This window comes from Protopterus annectens, chromosome 8.part1, assembly GCF_019279795.1.
Source record: "Protopterus annectens isolate FY-2018-M chromosome 8.part1, PAN1.0, whole genome shotgun sequence".
NCBI classification, from domain to species: Eukaryota; Metazoa; Chordata; order Ceratodontiformes; family Protopteridae; genus Protopterus; species Protopterus annectens.
The window spans coordinates 532,396,492-532,415,031 of record NC_056742.1 but is presented as its reverse complement, the minus strand read 5'-3'; the positions used below and the strand labels follow the sequence as shown (position 1 = coordinate 532,415,031).

At 37.5% G+C, this 18,540-nt stretch overlaps 1 protein-coding gene across 1 annotated transcript in view; it reads left to right on the top strand.

The window, feature by feature from the left end:
• The window catches only part of CTRL (chymotrypsin like), a 79,463-nt gene extending 63,161 nt beyond the window's left edge, over positions 1 to 16,302 (top strand). The window contains exons 6-7 of the mRNA XM_044081570.1: positions 15,058 to 15,185; positions 16,101 to 16,302. Coding sequence (XP_043937505.1) covers positions 15,058 to 15,185; positions 16,101 to 16,265 — 293 coding nt within the window. The 3' untranslated portion in view covers positions 16,266 to 16,302. The remainder of the gene's footprint in view (positions 1 to 15,057; positions 15,186 to 16,100) is intronic.
• Positions 16,303 to 18,540: the final 2,238 nt, after the last annotated feature.

Here is an 18,540-nt window from a genome sequence, read left to right as displayed (position 1 = left end):
AAAAAACTAACAGTATTTAAAGTACTATTAAACTCTTGGTTTAAATATATGCATTACACAACAGGAACTGTAATAAAGCAAACTATTAAATGACCTGTACAGGCCCTGAGGTTAAATATTTCATTGAATCATTGAAAAATGTGATAAGACTACAAATGCTTATTGAAAGTTAACTTCAAGCTTTCAGTCACCATTTAGTATTTCACCAAAGAAAGATTACAACGGCAAAACTCTATGACTTGTAAAACACAAATTCCATAAATTAATATAGTTAAGTGGTGACTAAAAACTTAATGTTACTTTTAAAAGCTTGTATTTGCAGTCTGTCATACATATCAATCAGACCTGCAAACAATATATGGTCTGCCAGAACTCTAGCAAGGGTGGGGCAAAAGGGCAGCTGCTCTAAGTGCAAGCAATAGGAAGCTTTGGTGAGGTAACAATCTCGCACTGGCTGCAAGTGTAAGCATTTTCAGTTTGCATTTCTGTAGCCGTGATCACTCTTTCATGGCTGCTTAAATAACAGTCTGTATATGATGACAGCTAAAAGCTTTCATACATGAAAAGAGACATGGTGGAGCTCTCAGATTCTGTGGTCCAGGCAGGTATGACACTAGCCCTGAGCAGTATCCTACCATCAACCAGAATGATACCGCAGTACAAACAAAAATTGATTGACTTCAACAATTGGCTAAAGTTTTGGTGTCATTCTAAGAGGATCCAGTATCTGTCTACTTGGGATGACATGAGTGACAGACCTCGATGCTTTGCCAGAGATGGCCTGCATCTGTCACCCCTGGGTTTCCGTGTACTGGCTAAGGCTCTTGCCACCCCTATAGTGCCTTTTTTAGGAAGTGTTCCAAAGACCAAATTACCACCATAACAGCTATAAATAAATGCAATCTGAGGGTCATGCTGCTCAATGCTAGAAGTCTATATCTCAAGATGCACTTGCTCAAAGCACTCCTCAAAATGGAGAACATTGACATTTGTGCTGTAACAGAGACCTGGTTTAAAGCAACAGAAAGCACCCCTGCTCTACCAGGCTATAACTCATTCCAGACTTTTCAGCCCTGAAAAATGGAATGAAGCTCCAAAGGTGGTTGTGTCTCCATATTCATAAAGGATATGCACACCTCCAGACTAGTAGCCCAGCATAATGCATCTGAGACACTTCAGGTACAACTAACATTGGGTAAGATACCGATCCAGGTCATAGCCTGCTATAGGCCCCCAACCATGTCCCTAGACTCTAACTCCATGTTCCTAAGCACCCTGGAATCTATCAAGGTCCAACTCAACAGTGTCTTACTAGGAGACTTCAACTACCCCTCCATCAACTGGGAAAACTACTCATGCACCAATACACTGGCCCAATGCTTCTTGGAATTCATCAGTTCCAATGCCCTGGACCAGCTCATTCTGACCCCCACTAGAGGAAGCAACTTTCTTGACCTGGTTATTACTAACATGGTATCACAAAAAACAGATCACCTGTAGTTGAGTTCTAGCAAACGTTGTAGTCATAACTCAGCAAAAGAAACGAATGAGTAGAAAATGCTCACTTTATTAAAAAAGATAATAAAGCTTTCAGGAAATATCCCTTCTTCAGTATTCAAACATTAGATCAAAAACCACCATTTTTATATAAAATATCACATGACACAGCCACCAATGAAATTGCAAAAATAATTAACATTAAAACAGTAAAATTCATGTCTATATACATTACTATTTAACTTCATAAAGCATTTTGATGTTCATCATAAGCTTATAAGTCATCATTTATACTTTTTCTGTCTAGCTATTAAAACAGGTTTAACAGTTATCATATTGTTTAGTCCAGGTACCCTATCCGCTTCAAGTCTAACAATCCATTTATATTCAGACATTTCTAACTTATTATTTATATCACCCTGTCTTAAACTTTTATATACTACTTCTAATACCTTAAATTTAAAGTTATAAGGCATCCCTTTATCAATTTTATGTTTAGTTAAGGCATTAGACATGGCACCTCTCCTTATCTCAGACTTGTGTTCAATTATGCAATCTTTAAGTCACCTTGAACACTTTCCCACATAAAATCCATCACAGTGGGTACATGTTGCTATATATACAACTGATGTTGTGTTACATGTAGCCTGATATTTCATCTCATATTTTATTTTATTTACTGGATGTTCAAAAACCTGATTGTCACAAATATCAGTACAGCAACTACAGTTAAAGCAAGGAGTAGTACCATAATCACAGGATTCATTAAATTCACTTCAAAATCTTTATAGCACAATTGTCTTTTAAGATTACTTTTATTTTTATAGGCAATTCGTGGTACCCTACCCAATATTGTAACTAATTCAGGCAAAGATGTTAATATTCGCCAATTTTTGTTCGAATTATTGTCTCCACATATTTCATCATATAACTATAAGTTGTAACATATCTCAAGGTAGAGGTGGAATGAACCACCCCATCCTCATCCAAGGAATTTTCTCCAAAATATGGGGGTGCCATGATGCTTCTATCCCTTAATATATTGTTTTTAATCCTTAAGACATGTTCTACATCATACCCTCTGTTTTCAAAATCCTTACATATAACCTCCATCTGTTCTTCACATTTTATCAAATCAGTATTAAGTCTGCTCACCCTTAATAGTTGACTTTTGACAATTCCACCAAATGCATGTTTAGCATGCATACTTTTTGCATGTGTGTATCTATTTACCTGTACGTCCTTTCTATGCACACAAGTTTTCAGTACACCAGCTTCCTTATATAGTTCGACATCCAAATAAGAAATTCTATTATAAGAATATTCCATAGTAAACTTTAAAAAATTTGTGGTACTATTTACAAATTCCACAAATCTTTTTAATTGTTGTTCATCACCTTTTCATAATAGGAAGCAATCATCCACAAAATGCTGGTAGAAAAGGATATTTCCTTTGAATGGATGTTCATCATTCATAACATATTCTTTTTCCCATTGACTCAACACAATATTAGCATATGTGTTAGCCATTGGAGTACCCATGGCTACACCAGCTATTTGTAGATAAGGTTGCCCATTGAAAAGAAACATATTTTTATCCAGAACAATTTCTATTATATTACAAAGGGTCTCTATCTCTTTACCCATCATATTTGTATTACTGCATAAAAATTCACAAATGGCATTTATTCCATACTCATTTGGTATGACAGTAAATAATGAACCTATGTCTAAGGTTGCCAATATAAAATCACATTGTCGGTTGTTCTTATACCATATATACAATTTCTTTAAAAAATCTCCAGTGTCTTTTATGTAACTTGGACATACAGGTAAATATTTACTTAACATTTTTTTGTACATATATTGATAACGGTTCAGTCGCCCAACCTCTTTCCGAGACTATAGGTCTCATGGGGTGGTTTAGTTAAAGATTTATGTAACTTGGGTATTCCATAAATTACTGGGACGACTGGGCATGATACTGAGAAATAGTTAAATAAATCCAGTGTAATATCCCCTTGTGTTTGTAAATCATAGACAAACATATTTATTTCTGTGATAGTCCTTCTCACATCACTAAAAGAAATTTCTTTGAAGGTAACTTCATCCTTCAGAAAATCATTCATTTGTTCTATATATACATGTTTGTCAAATATAACAGTCGCTCCCCCCTTGTCAGCTTGTTTAATTACTATATTCTTATTTTCACAGAACTGCATACAAGCTAAAGATTCAGCATATGACATATTGAAATATTTAACCTTTTGTTTACCAGATGAAATATTATTATACAATTGTCTTAATTCATCCTCACAAATCATATTAAAGACATTCAGTATCGGGCAATTATTTGGAATAAAAATGCTTTTGTTCTCAAATGCAGACCATCGCTCATCATTCACATCTTTAAACAGCATTTTTAAACATACGTTCCTAACAAAGACCTTAAGGTCAGTTATGGCTTCAACAATCGTACCCTTGACACTAGGAATAAATTGCAGTCCTCTATTTAATAAACCTTCCATTGCTGGTGTAAGCTGAAGGCTTGACATATTTAAAACAGAGTTCCTTGGCTTACCAGTCACTTGCGACCCTGCTTGTTCTGAGATAATGGGCTGTCGTTCTTTCTTTTGTCCGCTATTAAATTTGTTAGTTGCTGGGAACACCCTCTTAATTGTGGGTGCTTGCTGACATCCACCTTTTCTGACAACCTTGCTATTATCGACTGAGTTAGTTTTAAAAAAAGTCTCTGTTTTTACTTCTCGTCGACGTAGATGCCATCTCAGCAACCCCATTCTCAGTCAGTACACTTGCCAGATTCAAGAAGGAGTTAGCACCACTCATCAGACTGATATTAGTTTGCTGGCCAACCATCTCTATTGACTTGTAGCGTTGTCTGTATACGCCCATCATTGTTGTGAGAAACATCATTGGTCAAAAGTTTGTTACCATTTTCAATTTGACCGGCTTCAGAAAAAGTATCTAATTCATCCATCCTATTAACCTCTTTCTGTCCTTTAGGATGGAATTTATTGGGTATGTAAGTTTTCGGCCAAAAAAAGATGTGACCCATTTTAAAATCATTAATGTCTCATTGCAGCTTTCACTGCTTAGTAGCTTGCATCTTGTCTATAGTGTTCATTCTATTTAACAACAGCTGATATAAACCAGCAACACTTATAAAGTTAACCGACCCAGTTAACTCATTCTCCACACATATAATTTCATCCAAAAGTTCTTTCTCAATATTTATAAAATATTCATTCATTAAGACCATATAGTCTCTACTCAATTTTAAATTTAACTGTTGCAGTGCTTTCAGGAGTTCAGGATATGTGTTCGCATACGCTGGCATCTTTAGAATACGCAGCTGTCTAGGAACAATGCTAAACTCCAAATAAGCTAGAAAGCTTAGCTGCTGCCATTGGAGTTTCTTAAATGTTTGTACTTTTCTCCCCAGTTGTATCAGTAAGTTACTAAGGTTGTCATCAGTTTGGGGAGCGGCCCCCAAATTTACCTCATTTGTAGCCAGCACCTGAGATAGTAGTGGATTACCTGAAGTTTTCTTCTTTTCTTGTAAAAACTATTATATAGGTGAAACCAAAAGAAGTTTAAGTGAAAGAATAAAATAACATATTAGGGACATTAAGAAAAACAAAGTTACAAGTCCCGTAGCAGGACATTTCAATAAAGTACATTTAGGAGATACTAAAAATTTAAAAGTGACAGTTTTAGAGCAGGTTTTACAATATCTTGCCAGTGAAGAAATGTTAAAACATTTACTTAGGAATAAAGAATCAATTTTTATCATTAAATACAATACTTTACAACCTAATGGTTTAAATAAGGAATGTAACTGGCAAAGTTTTATTTAGAAATGTTTTAGCTTAAAGAAAAAGCTGCTTTCATTGATTTTAAGTTAATTTGAATGTAATTGATTAATTAAGTAATGCTGTGTATATAAAATGAGAATTTGATGAACTAGATTTTTACTCTGTAAAGGCTGGTTGCGACAGAGGCGCTAAGAGATTTTATGCTATCTATTGTGGAATAAAAAAATGTTCGGTGAACATAAGACATCATTTTTTTTTGCTATTGTGGTTTTAAGAATATTCTGCAATTGTGGTTTTATACATAATTTTATTATATCTAACCAAAGGTCCTCCTCAAAAGTCTGTAGAGATCTTGTACACAGTGATACAGGACTATACACACCAAAAGAAATTCTGGCAAGCATGGTCATCTTATCTGAAGCATGAGCCCATAGGTATCACAGCTGGACATTTTGTATGGACTGACCAGTAAGGTCTCACAAGTTTGATTTTAATTGATATTCTCAGACTATAGTTAGAACACAGTATGCACAATGTAAGTATTCTTTGGGAAATTACAACTGCAGAGAGATTTAAAAGGACATTCCTTAACTACTTAAGAAAGTGAGTATTTTAATGAGACCTGATGTTTTCCAAAATAGTTATCTAAATCCTTAGTAAAAGTGAAATCTCTAAAGCTGGCTTGTCCGCAGCATGGGCTAGTAATAGGCATTCACCTTACTATGTATATATATATATATATATATATATATATATATATATATATATATATATATATATATTAGTGTCAAGATGTTCATAAAGAAAAGGTAGTATTAAGTGAACTAGCTTGTTTTAAATGTTCTAAGACAGGACACATACCAAGGTATTGTACAGCTAATGTTAGTAATGTTGTACCTGTATAAACTAATAACACTGGTCAGCAAGCTGTTAAACAATGGACTGTGATAAAGCTGAAATGTTAACTTCCAGAAGCATGTAATCTGCATTCTGTTATTGCACTGTCACCAAATGCATTAAATATACTGTTGTGGTAGAAGGAAAGGAATTGCTAGGATTGTTAGACAGAGGGGAACATGATTAGACTAGTTTTATCACAATATGTGTATAAGCAGAATACTACTAGCAGCCAGAAAACTAAAATAATGTGTGTAAATTGATACAATAAAGAGTACTTTGTAACCAAAGCAGAAATGCAAACTATCCTGGGCAAAGTATTGCACTCAGTAGCTTTAGTGCTAAATCTAACTCATGATGTGATAATTAGTCAAGACTTTCTTCAGTTTAAAGAACTATGGAAAATGCAAATAGGAGAGTACAGCCTATATTGTCAGAAATAGACAGTCCCAGTAAAGGCAAAGTTGTTGAACTAGAAGCTTCCAAAGGCACTAAGATTTGGGCTTGGGTAGAAGGAAGGGGTAGATCAGATGCTACAGTAGTCAAAACTACAAAATAAATCAGCACAAGAACTTTTTATAGAAGGACCTGTAGTTACATGAGAAGAAGGAGGTGTAGAAACTCAGGTGAGCAGACTATTAAGTTTCTTTTTGTTATACTTGAGCAGAAAGAGAAACAGATACAGGAGCAGGATTCTAAGGCTAAGAATAAGTTGGAATAATACTGAATAAGATAAAAAGAAAAGGCCAGTACTAGATCGAAAGTAAATAACTTTTAAGAGTTATCTTTTTATGAAATAAGTTAGGTAAAGAGAAGGAAGCTATGCTTGCTTTTGTGAGAGAAGAGGCTACACCAACAACTTCACATCAAGACTGAAAGGATACAAATATTAAACTGATACATCTCCAGAAAACATATTAATTTTAAGAAAGCCCAGTGGGATGACTAGCAAGAATCTAGCATGAATGGAAGGGGAAACAGTTAACCAGAGTAGCCCATTTCATATATCTACTTTGCACTAAGAATTATCTGCTGTACAAGTGACCAAAGAAAGAGATCAAATAACAAAGTCTTTCAGAACACTTGCAATGAAGTTGGTATATATATTCACATTCCGGGGGCATATCTGGAGATGGACTAGCCCACAGCTAGAATTCTATCTAGATTTTACTGACCTGGTTTTGTAAAGGAGGTAAAAATGTCTGAGCCTCTGACCCAGAATGTCAAAAGACAGAGCCTAACCCAGACATTAAGAACCATTAAGACTTCTGCTTATAAAATAAATTCCACTGGAATTATTAGAAATGGATATCATAAGGCCACTTGTAAAGTCCAATAAGGGGCAACTTGGGATCATTGATTATGCAACCAAATTCCCTAAAGCAGTACCATAATGGAGAGTGAATACAATAAGTATAACAAAATAACTAGTATAACTAGTACTATGTTTTATTAAGGCAGGAATACCCCAATAAATTCTAACCGACCAGGACACCCCATCCATGACTACATTAATAAATGATCTTTGCCAATTCTTTAAGGTTAAACAGCTAACAACCTCTGTATACCACCCTCAGACAGATGGCTAGTTGAATGTTTTAACAAAACCTTAAAGTCCTTGTTGAGGTATAATATAGAAGAGACTGGAAAACACCTGGATGAACTACTTCCTCGACTTCTTTTTGCTGTGAGAAAAGTATCTTAAGTCTCAGCTGGGTTCACACCATTTGAACAAATATATTGCAGGCGACCTCAAGGCTTGCTAGATATAGCAAAATATACATGTGAAGAGGAAAACACCCTCTTTATGAGTGTGATAGAGCTCTTTGCTGACTTGCAGGAAAGGTTAAACACTGTCATGTAAGAAAAATGACCAGTACTATAGACAACCGCTTCAAAAAGTGCAAAGTAACATTATTGATAAAAGGATCCAAGGACCCAAAACTCACAATTTCAGTGGGAACCCCACCTTCTTCAGTATAATGTATTGTATCCATCCTGCCAATCTAAATTCAAGTCATCAATAACCAGTTTCCTTTTAATGTGATATACAATGTCAGATACTATAAGAAATATATTAATATATGCAAACAACAAATATTGCACTTACAATAACAAGTAAATGTTAATTTTGCTATATAAATACTGAAATAACTTCCTTATATTTTAAACCTAAATACACTAATTATGACACTAATTATGCCAAAGTGTTAAACTATAATATAATTAAAATGTTTGTTTGATTTTGTATAAAATATTGCCCCTACATTAATAATCCACATATGTTGTTTCTCACTCAATAAAGTTTAACACTGCTATAATATTTAAGGTTGTCGCCTCCCATGCACAAGGTACTAGGTTCAATTGTGACCTCTGGCCAATGCCTGTTTGGAGTTTGCATGTTATCCCTGTGTCTCTGTGGGGTTCCTCCCACCTCCAAAAATCATGCTGAATGTTTCCATCTCAAACTCACAATGAATGGAGCTGTGGGCAGCAGCACAGACTCTTCTTGGTGCCCTACAGAACATGGATCACAGACTGTGCACCATGGCAGGGCTAGCCACTCAATGGTGTAAAATATGGCTATAGCTGATTTGGTTATGTTAGCAAATGTCACTAAATGGGAATGGATATTTGCCGGTGATAAGTGGGTTGAGGACCCAGCCTACTCCAACCTACATGTGTGATCCATGCTAATGATGGGAGGGGTGTATGTGCCCCTATTGGCCAATGTGTGCCCATCATAAAGCCCGGCAGCCCTGAGTTAATAAGCTACTGGCTGGACAGTGTCTAGTTGCCCAGCTTGGGTGACCTGGGATAGCTCTGTTGAGCAAAAGCTGGATGTAAAACCAATCAACCTGCCAAACATGAACTGAGAATTGCTACACTTAATGTAGGTTCACTGACAGAACACAGCTTGGTAGTGGATGACATGATGATGTAGAGGAGGCTGGACATCATATCTATCCAAGAATAAGATGGAAGGGCAGTGCAGTAAAGCCACTTGGCTTGGGATCCAGAGTCTACTACTCAGGAGGAGGACAGGCTAGAAATGGTGAGAAATGTGGTGAGAGACAGGCTTCAGACGACATTAAGGGATATCATCAGAATTAGTGACAGACTCATGGCAATCAGACTCCAGTGTAATGATAGGGCAGTATTCATAATCTCAGCCTATGCCCCACAGCAGGGTTATGATAATGTGGAAAAGAATCCATTTAGACAGCAGTTGCAGGACCTACTAGATAAAGCAGAACAACATGAATTGGTGTTGATAAGGGGTGACCTGAATGCACATATCGAGACAGACAGAACTGAATACGAGGACTGTCTGGGTCCACATGGGTGGAGCAACAGGAATAAAGAAGGAGAGGCCATTCTAGACTTCTGGCTGGCAAATGGCTTGATAGTAGCCAACACATGGTTCAGAAAGAGAGACAGTCACAAGATCACACAAAGAGTGGCCAACATGCAACTCAGGTAGACTTCCTCCTAGTAAGGAAAGGGCATAGGGGTAGAATCAATGATTGCAAAGTAAACCCCAGTTAAACAGTTGACCCACAGCGTTAACCAGTGGTTGCCACAATCAGCTGCAAGCAGTAGCCAGAGAAGGCTCTAAGGTCAACAGGGATGAGGCTGAAGACCTGGAAGTTGACTGGAGAGAAAGTACAGCAGTTCAAGGAATTACTCAGGGCTCTAGCACCCCCAAAAAAAGGAGGAAATTAGTGGAGTTGAAGAAGAATGGCAGCATTTCAAAACAGCTTGTTTGAGGACTACAAAACTGATATGTAGCCAAGCCATGTATGGAAATAAGATAAATAAGGAAAGCTGGTGGTGGAACGCAGAAGTCCAGGAAGTCATCAAAAGAAAGAAGGAGTTCAGGAAAAAGTGGGAGATAGAAAAGACTGACCAGGCAGGGAAGGAATACTGGTTGGCTAACAAGCTAAGAAAGGAGTTACAATAGCAAAGAACAGGGCATCATAAGCACTGTACCAGCTTCTGGAAAGTGACACAGTAGGTGGCACAAAGAAACTTTCAGGTTACAAGACAAACACAGAAAGATAAAGAAGATAGTCGGATAGTAAGACACCTTTCATAAGAGATGGTAGCCACAACCTACTCACCTGTCCTCAGAACATCAAAGCCACATGAAAAGAGTACTTCCAGCAGCTTCTGAATGAAGAAAACCCCACAGAAGTTGTACTGTCCTAGACACAGCCTACGATGAGAGAAGAAGAGGAGCCCACCCTGGAAGAAGTAAGAACGGCACTAAGGAAAATGAAGTCAAGGAAATCATCAGGATCAGATGAGGTCACAGCAGATATGATAAAGCAGCAGGATCAGATGAGGTCACAGCAGATATGATAAAGCAGCAGGATCAGATGAGGTCACAGCAGATATGATAAAGCAGCAGGATCAGATGAGGTCACAGCAGATATGATAAAGCAGCAGGATCAGATGAGGTCACAGCAGATATGATAAAGCAGCATTATCAGATGAGGTCACAGCAGATATGATAAAGCAGCAGGATCAGATGAGGTCACAGCAGATATGATAAAGCAGCAGGCTCAGATGAGGTCACAGCAGATATGATAATGATGTTGGGTGAGATAGGGGAGAAATGGCTCCCGAGGGTAATAATAGCAGTGTGGAGAGAAAGGTGTATCCCAGATGACTGGGGAATAAGCATACTCATGCCAGTGTACAAGAACAAAGAGGACCTCCACAAATGTGGGCAGTACAGAGGCATCAAACTCCTGTCACATTGCATGAAATTTCTGGAGATGGTGATTGATAAATAGATGCATACAGCAGTAGAATGTAAGATGGGAGGTGAGCAGTTCAGATTCAGATCAGGACACAGGACAACTGACCCTGTGTTTTCAGTGAGACAGTTGAAAAGAAGCTAGAGATGAGGAAAAAGTATAACTGGGCATCCCTAGACTTGGAGAAAACATATGACAAGGTTCCAACTGTGGCGGTTTGAAATCCCAGAAATATTGGTAGAATTAGTGGAGGCTATGTACAAGGAACCAATGACTCAAGCACAAACAGTGTTCAGTCTCACAGAGGGGTTCCCAGTGGGAGTGGGTGTGGACCAGGGTTCAGCTCTGAGCCCATTGCTGTTTATACTGGTGGTGGACTACATTAGCAAACAGGTCAGATGGGACAGACCAACAAAGTTGATGTATGCAGACAATGTGGTATTACAGGCAAAGTCTGAGCAAGATCTTCAGCAAAGGATATGAGAATGAAGTGCAAAACTAAAGGCACATGGGATGAAACTAAGCACAGATAAGACAGTGGTAATGACAGCAAATTGGTGAAATCAGATGAAGCTGAGAACTGAGACAGAAGGCAAGTCAATGGAACAGGTTAATAGCTTCAAGTATCTGGGAAGGGTGGTTGAGGAAAAGAGAAGTCTGAATGAAGAGGTCAAAGCTCGAATCAGAGGGGCTGCAGCCAAATGGCACAGAGTGTTAGGCGTAGTGAATGACAGAAGAATGCCAAGGAAACTGAAATGTAAGGTGTACAAGACAGTGGTGCAACCAGTACTACTGTATGGTACAGAAACCTGGGCAGTAAAGGCAGAGCAGATGAGAATGCTAGAGGTGATGGAAATAAAGTGCCTGAAAAGGGTAGTAGGATGCACAATGTGGGACAGACGATGAAATGAGGACATAAGAGCAGAAGCCAAAGTAGCTCCAATTGCTGAAAAGGTCAAAGTGAACAGCTTACAGTGGTTTGGACATATTTGCAGAAAAGCTGAAGACAATCTGCTGAAGAAGATTTGGGACAGACAGGAAGAATGTGAGAGGAAAGAGGAAAAGAGGACGTCCAGCAAATAGGTGGATGGAGTGTGTGAAAGAAGATTTGTGACAGTCGGCCATGAGTGTTGAAGAAGGCAGGAGTGTGTCAGTGAATTGAAAGAGATGGCAACAGTTAACATGATACCCCGACCCCATGTAAAAAATGGGGAAAAAGGGGGCTGATGATGATGATTATGAATCTGTTATAAAACAAAAAAAAAAGGTATCACCACTCTCTATTAGTTTATCAATCCCTATAAAAGTAAAACCTGCCCCTGGATATTTAACTTTATGTTCATATAAAACATTAAAGTCCATTCTGCATATTACCTCACTTAAATGCTCAGAAGTACAATGTTTACATAATCTGGGTATTTAGCCACATGAAATTGTAGAACAAATGCATGTAACCAGATAAATTAGCCATGCGCTACTTCACGTCAGTCAGAAACCTATACTTAACATCTATTACAGACAAGAAAATGGTGTATTCACAATCATACATCACAATGTCATCAAGAGAGGCCAAAAACAGGTCGTCTGCATATATGGCGCAAAAGAAGATGCCCCATTACAGTATTGCTCAACTGAATAAAACATTTTTCAAAAAAAAAGTATTCTTAATTATCGCATTTTCTGCTAAACATACCAAAAATGTGATAAAGGCCAGGAGAGTATATACTGACCTTCTGTAATTAATATTCTAATGCTTGCAGACTTGCCTAATGAGGGATTTTTGTATATAAAGTATACCTCTCAACGTCTTGGTGCAAGAAATATGGACATGCCTAAAATGGGAGGACAAAAAACGTAAAATATGGATAGATTTTAAATACTGCTCTTATAAACTTAGAAAGTTGCTAGAACAACAGGAATTGTGTTAGCATGCATTTTGGAATTATATGAAACTCAAATACATGCAATTATTTAGTGACTTCAATCCTCAGTGATTTGCCCAAAAGTCACACAATTTATGAAAAACAGACCAAAAATAAGAGGCAGAAATTTGGACAGTTGAGAGGTATGATACAAATATGTACATCTAAAGTACATATATACCAATCTGGTTCTAAATGTAAGATCTCTATCCACTTTGGAGTTAAAGGGATATTGACAAATAACTTTAACCCCAGAAGCCAAGAGGAAAACAGTGTTCTCCACATCTGATTATATCTTTCACTATAACATTATACCATCTAAGTTTCATGGGGCAGTAAAAACATTCCACAGCTAATGGGCAATATCCTTAAATTGCACATCAGATGACCCATGTCCTACCTTGACTACATGTTATCTTCTCAGAAGACTAGTACAGCCACTTCCTGAAGGTCCAGGTTGTAATGGACTCCTTGCATTAGGCTGGACTTAAGGCCAGCCCAGTGATGTGCAAGTTAAGAATGGCAGTAGGCCTTTATTTGGGCTACATAATAGAGAGTGGAAATATGAAACCAAATCTGGAGAAGCTGGAAGCAGTCTGTAAGTGGCATATAGCCACAATTAAGAGTCAGGCCAAGGCTTTTCAAAGATTAGCCAATTTCTACAATAAGTTTATCTCAAACTTTGCCACTAAAGTCTGCTCCTCAACATACATGATCAAGGGCAGGACTGCACTCAAGTGGACAGGAGCCACAGAACAGACATTTAGGAAATTAAAGGACATGTTCTTTACTGAGCAGATAATATTAGAACCAGAGTCAGCTGACTCTGTGAACATTGGCTCCAGATGATGGTCACTGTTTATGCAGCACCCTGAACTTGTGAAAAAATGAGGAAAAGGACTTTATGGATGAATGGCTTTTGTTAAGCCCTTTTATCAGGGGTAGGCATTGGGGTGGTGTTATTACAAACCACTGAGGCAGATGAATACCTTATTTATTGCATTAGCTTTAAGCTCAGTATGTTGAAAATAAATACCCTGCAACAGGTAGAGAGATTGCCTAACAACATAGTGGGTCATTGGTACATTAAAATATTATCTACTAGGGAGAGAATTCACATCGAAATGGCTACATCGGCAGAAGGTCTATAATGCTAAACTTTTTTTGGATGGGTCTTTTTCCTTTAAGTTTAGGAGTCTTCACCATCCTGGTCATAGCCTCCTGAATGTGGAAGGGATTTCCCTGACTTAAACTCTCTCTGCTGAAGTGGGAACCAGTGGTTCTATTTTGTTAGGGATCATGTAATGTGTAATTGCACCTCAAAAGCAACCAGGGATATTATTTACATTATACAAAATCAGTGGTGTTTGCAAGGGGACATGTTACTGACCAGAAATACAGAGCTTTTCCTAGCTTTGAAGGAGGCAGGTCTCCTAATTGAAAGTAATCTGCTTTAAGCTACATGTTAAGAATGTTTGTAGTGGTGTGAGTTCATTCCAGGTACTTATGGAGTGGGCTAGAGGAGTCTCAACCAATATGACATGAAGGGAAATGTGACTGCAGAACTCAGAAGAAGAATTCTGGCATTAGGATGAAAGCCTGTTGGTTGCTTAATCCTCTGAAGGGCTGGAGAAATAGAATTGTAGTCTAAAGGAAGAAACTTGTCATTAGCAGTAACCTAGAAAGGCTGGAAGGAACTGCTTCTATAGTGCGTTTTGTATGACACTGTCACTAAGTTGAAAAGCCCGTTGGACTGTTGCTCTGTGCAACTTGTTAACTTCCTGTAAGTACTGCTTTGTTTTTTGTAACTGCATTGTGGCACAAGCAAGACCCCCCGCCCAAAGCAAAGCTAACAGTGAATGTGACCAATGTGTCATGTTTTGGTTTTCTCTCTATCCAGGTCTAAAGGAGATTTTTTTCTGTTGATTTTGAAAATTAAATCTATTTTTTAAATATTGCTTTATTGGTAATATGAGTCTGCTTTTGTTGTAATAAATATAGACAGATAGGTAAATAGATAGGTAGGTATATGTTTTTATTGCTTTAATGTTCACTCCTCTTTGAATTCAGTGGATGCTATGTATTATGCCTGTGTTTGGATACTTTCATCAGTGTTACCTTCTTTTTGTCTTTCACTAGCATCACCTGGTAAGCTGCAGCAGGTGGCTGTGCCCATAGTGTCCGTAGCCCAGTGCCAGGCTTACTGGGGTAGCCAGATCACCAGTGCCATGATCTGCGCTGGGGGTGCCTCAGCCTCATCCTGTCAGGTAAGCTTTCTGTTGTGCATTTAGCAATTTGTAGCTACTGTAGGTGTGTTTGTTAAAATGTGGTGTAGAGGCCAGACGCTGAGATGAATCCTGATTCAGACATATCATTGGTGCTGACCAGGACAACAGTTGGTGCTTAGTGGGGTGCAAACCTTCCAAACAATGCTAAGTGCTACAGAGCATGTCATGTGCATTCTTTTCACAAGCTACAAGGTGGCAACACTGATATGGTAGCATGCTGTTAAGTAAGGGATAGTATTGTCTCTCTCTCTCTCTCTCTCTCTCTCTCTCTCTCTCTCCACCCCCTTCTCTCTCTCAACAGTGGTATCTAATGATCTTCATTCTGTACTTGTGGATTCGATTCTCTCAACCTCCACTTATGTACTATGTGAATATTAGCAAATTATGGCTTAACTAGGCCAACACTCCTAGTCAGCTAATGAAAAGAAGGACTGGTGTCAAGTAGCTTTACTCAGTTAACAAATAAATAAAAAGAAACCCTTTTTCATGTGAACTAGTGAAGGAGTACACTAAGGTCCTTATTTTTTTTCTTGTACTTATCCAAGTGTGAGCAATCTCACAATACCAGTTTGGTAAAGAAAACCGCATAGTATTTCAGTCAGATTTCAAAATATTCCTTCATGTACTCCCTGATTAAAATTAGAATGGCCTGAATCATGTAGATACTGATTTTTATTCTTACTCATAGATATATATAAGGGAATTATTTGTAGCCCTTTATTTTTGCAGGCCTGATCGATGTCACTTCAGTTACTTAATGTTTCAGTTAATAATGGAACATATCACCCCGATTCTTAATGTGGATTTATTACTGCACTGCTATTTATGCATTCATGTATATCAGATGTTTTTAGAAGCTGCATCACTTATACTTGTGTTTGTCTGCTATTACAGGGTGACTCTGGTGGTCCACTGGTCTGTCAGAAAGGTGACCCATGGTACCTCATTGGAATCGTCTCCTGGGGAACACGTGACTGCAATGTGAGAACCCCTGCCATGTACACTCGTGTCACCATGTTCCGCAGTTGGATTGATCAGACTGTTGCTTATGGTCAATAAATTGCTTTATTAAAATAAATGAGCAAATTATTTAATGAAATAATCAGTCTGGTTCTATCTTACTGTAAATTTAGTTGTATATGTATGTTGATTAAATTGCTAAACCACATTGACGTGGATGTTCCTCATTGCATTTCATGAATCTTAGTTAAGACATAAAGACAACTTAGCAGTTCTAGCTGTAAATCAAATGGAACTCAGTGATTTAAGAGCTGGTGCAATCTGATTAGCATTCTGTTGCAGGTACCAGCCTTAGACTGGATGTTGATGCTACTTTGCTATACAAATTCTGTGTATTTGCATTATTCAGAAAACCCATAGATTGCTGGCTCTTTTAAAGCAGTTTAGTTACTAAGGACATTTAATAGTCTGGGCATTTGAGTAAACTGAATGTTTGCAATATTATGCCTAAGAAATCTATATTTACTCTCCATAAATGGAGGAATTGTGTAAATGGTTCTATCTTTCTGTAACAGAGCAGTGATAAGGAGGTCCATATCCTAATTTTTTTCAAGCTCTGATGAATTGCATGGCTGATATTTTGGCTAATCTTAAATGTTTGTTTTCAGCCTATCATTTCCTACATCCCAGACTTTCTACCTTTTTCTACAGCTGCTTGACTCCATGACAGAGAGTAGATGCCCTCACTATGAGCCAGGTAATGCGGTTCAGTTAGTAGCTTGAACAACAGAGACACCACTGGGGAGGAACAGGAAGAGTTAAAACCTTAACCACATGCCTGTCCATGTGAGACAGGAAGGAGAAGTATGTGTTAGAGGTACATTTCACATTGCTGCATCACCTGCAAAGACCAAAAAAGAAAAACCCCAATAAAAGCCATCCACTTATGGGAGAAACAGAGAAGTTGAGGAGTTATTCCATTTCTGGAACTGCATGACATCATAATGTTGTTCCCATTCCATCCAATCACTGAGCACTCAGTAGGACATGTACCACAGAAGATTAGGGTGCGTCATCAGAAAAGCCTGCTCAACACCTTTATGGTGGCTCACCATCAGTGGCTTTTGGCCATAAGGGAATGAATGGGCATGAGCAAAGCTAATGGTCAGATGGCTGGAAAGCTCAGGGGCAGAAAAAAAACTTCCTTTTCCAGTATCTGTAATTAAGCTATGTAATTAACTTGTGCTTCTTCTAGTTGCATGTACTGTTTTAATATGAAAAAAGTATGAGAATCCACACAAACTTATAAAAATAACAAACACAAAGGACCCAAGTTCAGAATCCACTCCAAAGTAGTTTTATTAATGCGGTTTTCGTTTCCCAAGTAGAAACTTCATCAGAATACATTTGCAAACCTAGCCAACTCAATTTATACTAAACCACTGATGATTAACATAACCCATTAATTGGAATAAGTTCCACCCTCTTAAAGGTGTATTTACAATTATTTTAAAACTTCTGCCATAGTATGCTTATATAAATACATCAATACCATATTGCAAAATGCCATGAATGTTCAAAAAAAATGTCATGAATGTGTAAAAAAGCATAACCAAGTTCTACATATAACCTTTACAACATTCATGACATTTTTTTATACATTCACGGCATTTTTCAATATGATATTGATGTATTTATACATGTGTATAAGCATACTATGGCAGAAGTTTTAAAGTAATTGTAAATACATCTTTAAGATGGTGGAACTTATTCCAATTAATGGGTTATGTTAATCATCAGGGGTTTAGTATAAATTGAGTTGGCTGGGTTTGTAAATGTATTCTGATGAAGTTTCTACTTGGGAAACAAAAAGCACTTTATTAAAACTACTTTGGAGTGGATTCGGAACTTGGGTCCTTTGTGTTTGTTATTTTTATGAAAAAATATATATTTAATTTACAGACAGAGGATACTTCAGTTTGATCCTTTTACAAGTGAGACATCTTGTTTGTAATTACTGCAGCATGCATTTCTTCTTTACCGTCATAAGCTTGTAAAGCACTAATATTTCTGAATATGTGTAATTGCATCAGGTTTATTGTTGGTGACCCAGAAAGTTCTTTCAATCCACCAGAGGTCTGCACAAATTATGTTAAACCACTGACAAAGACAGATGTCCAAAACTTTTGTTTACAATATTTAGGTTCACAAGTGCCTTATGGAAGTATTACAATATGCTGTATTTTCATATAACCTAATTTAAAACAAGACAACCTTATTAAAAGAAATATTCATTCCTCACCTGATATGTAGCTGCCAAAAATAAGAAATGACTTCAAGTGCTGTCAAAGCAATGGTGGAAAGCAAGCATCAG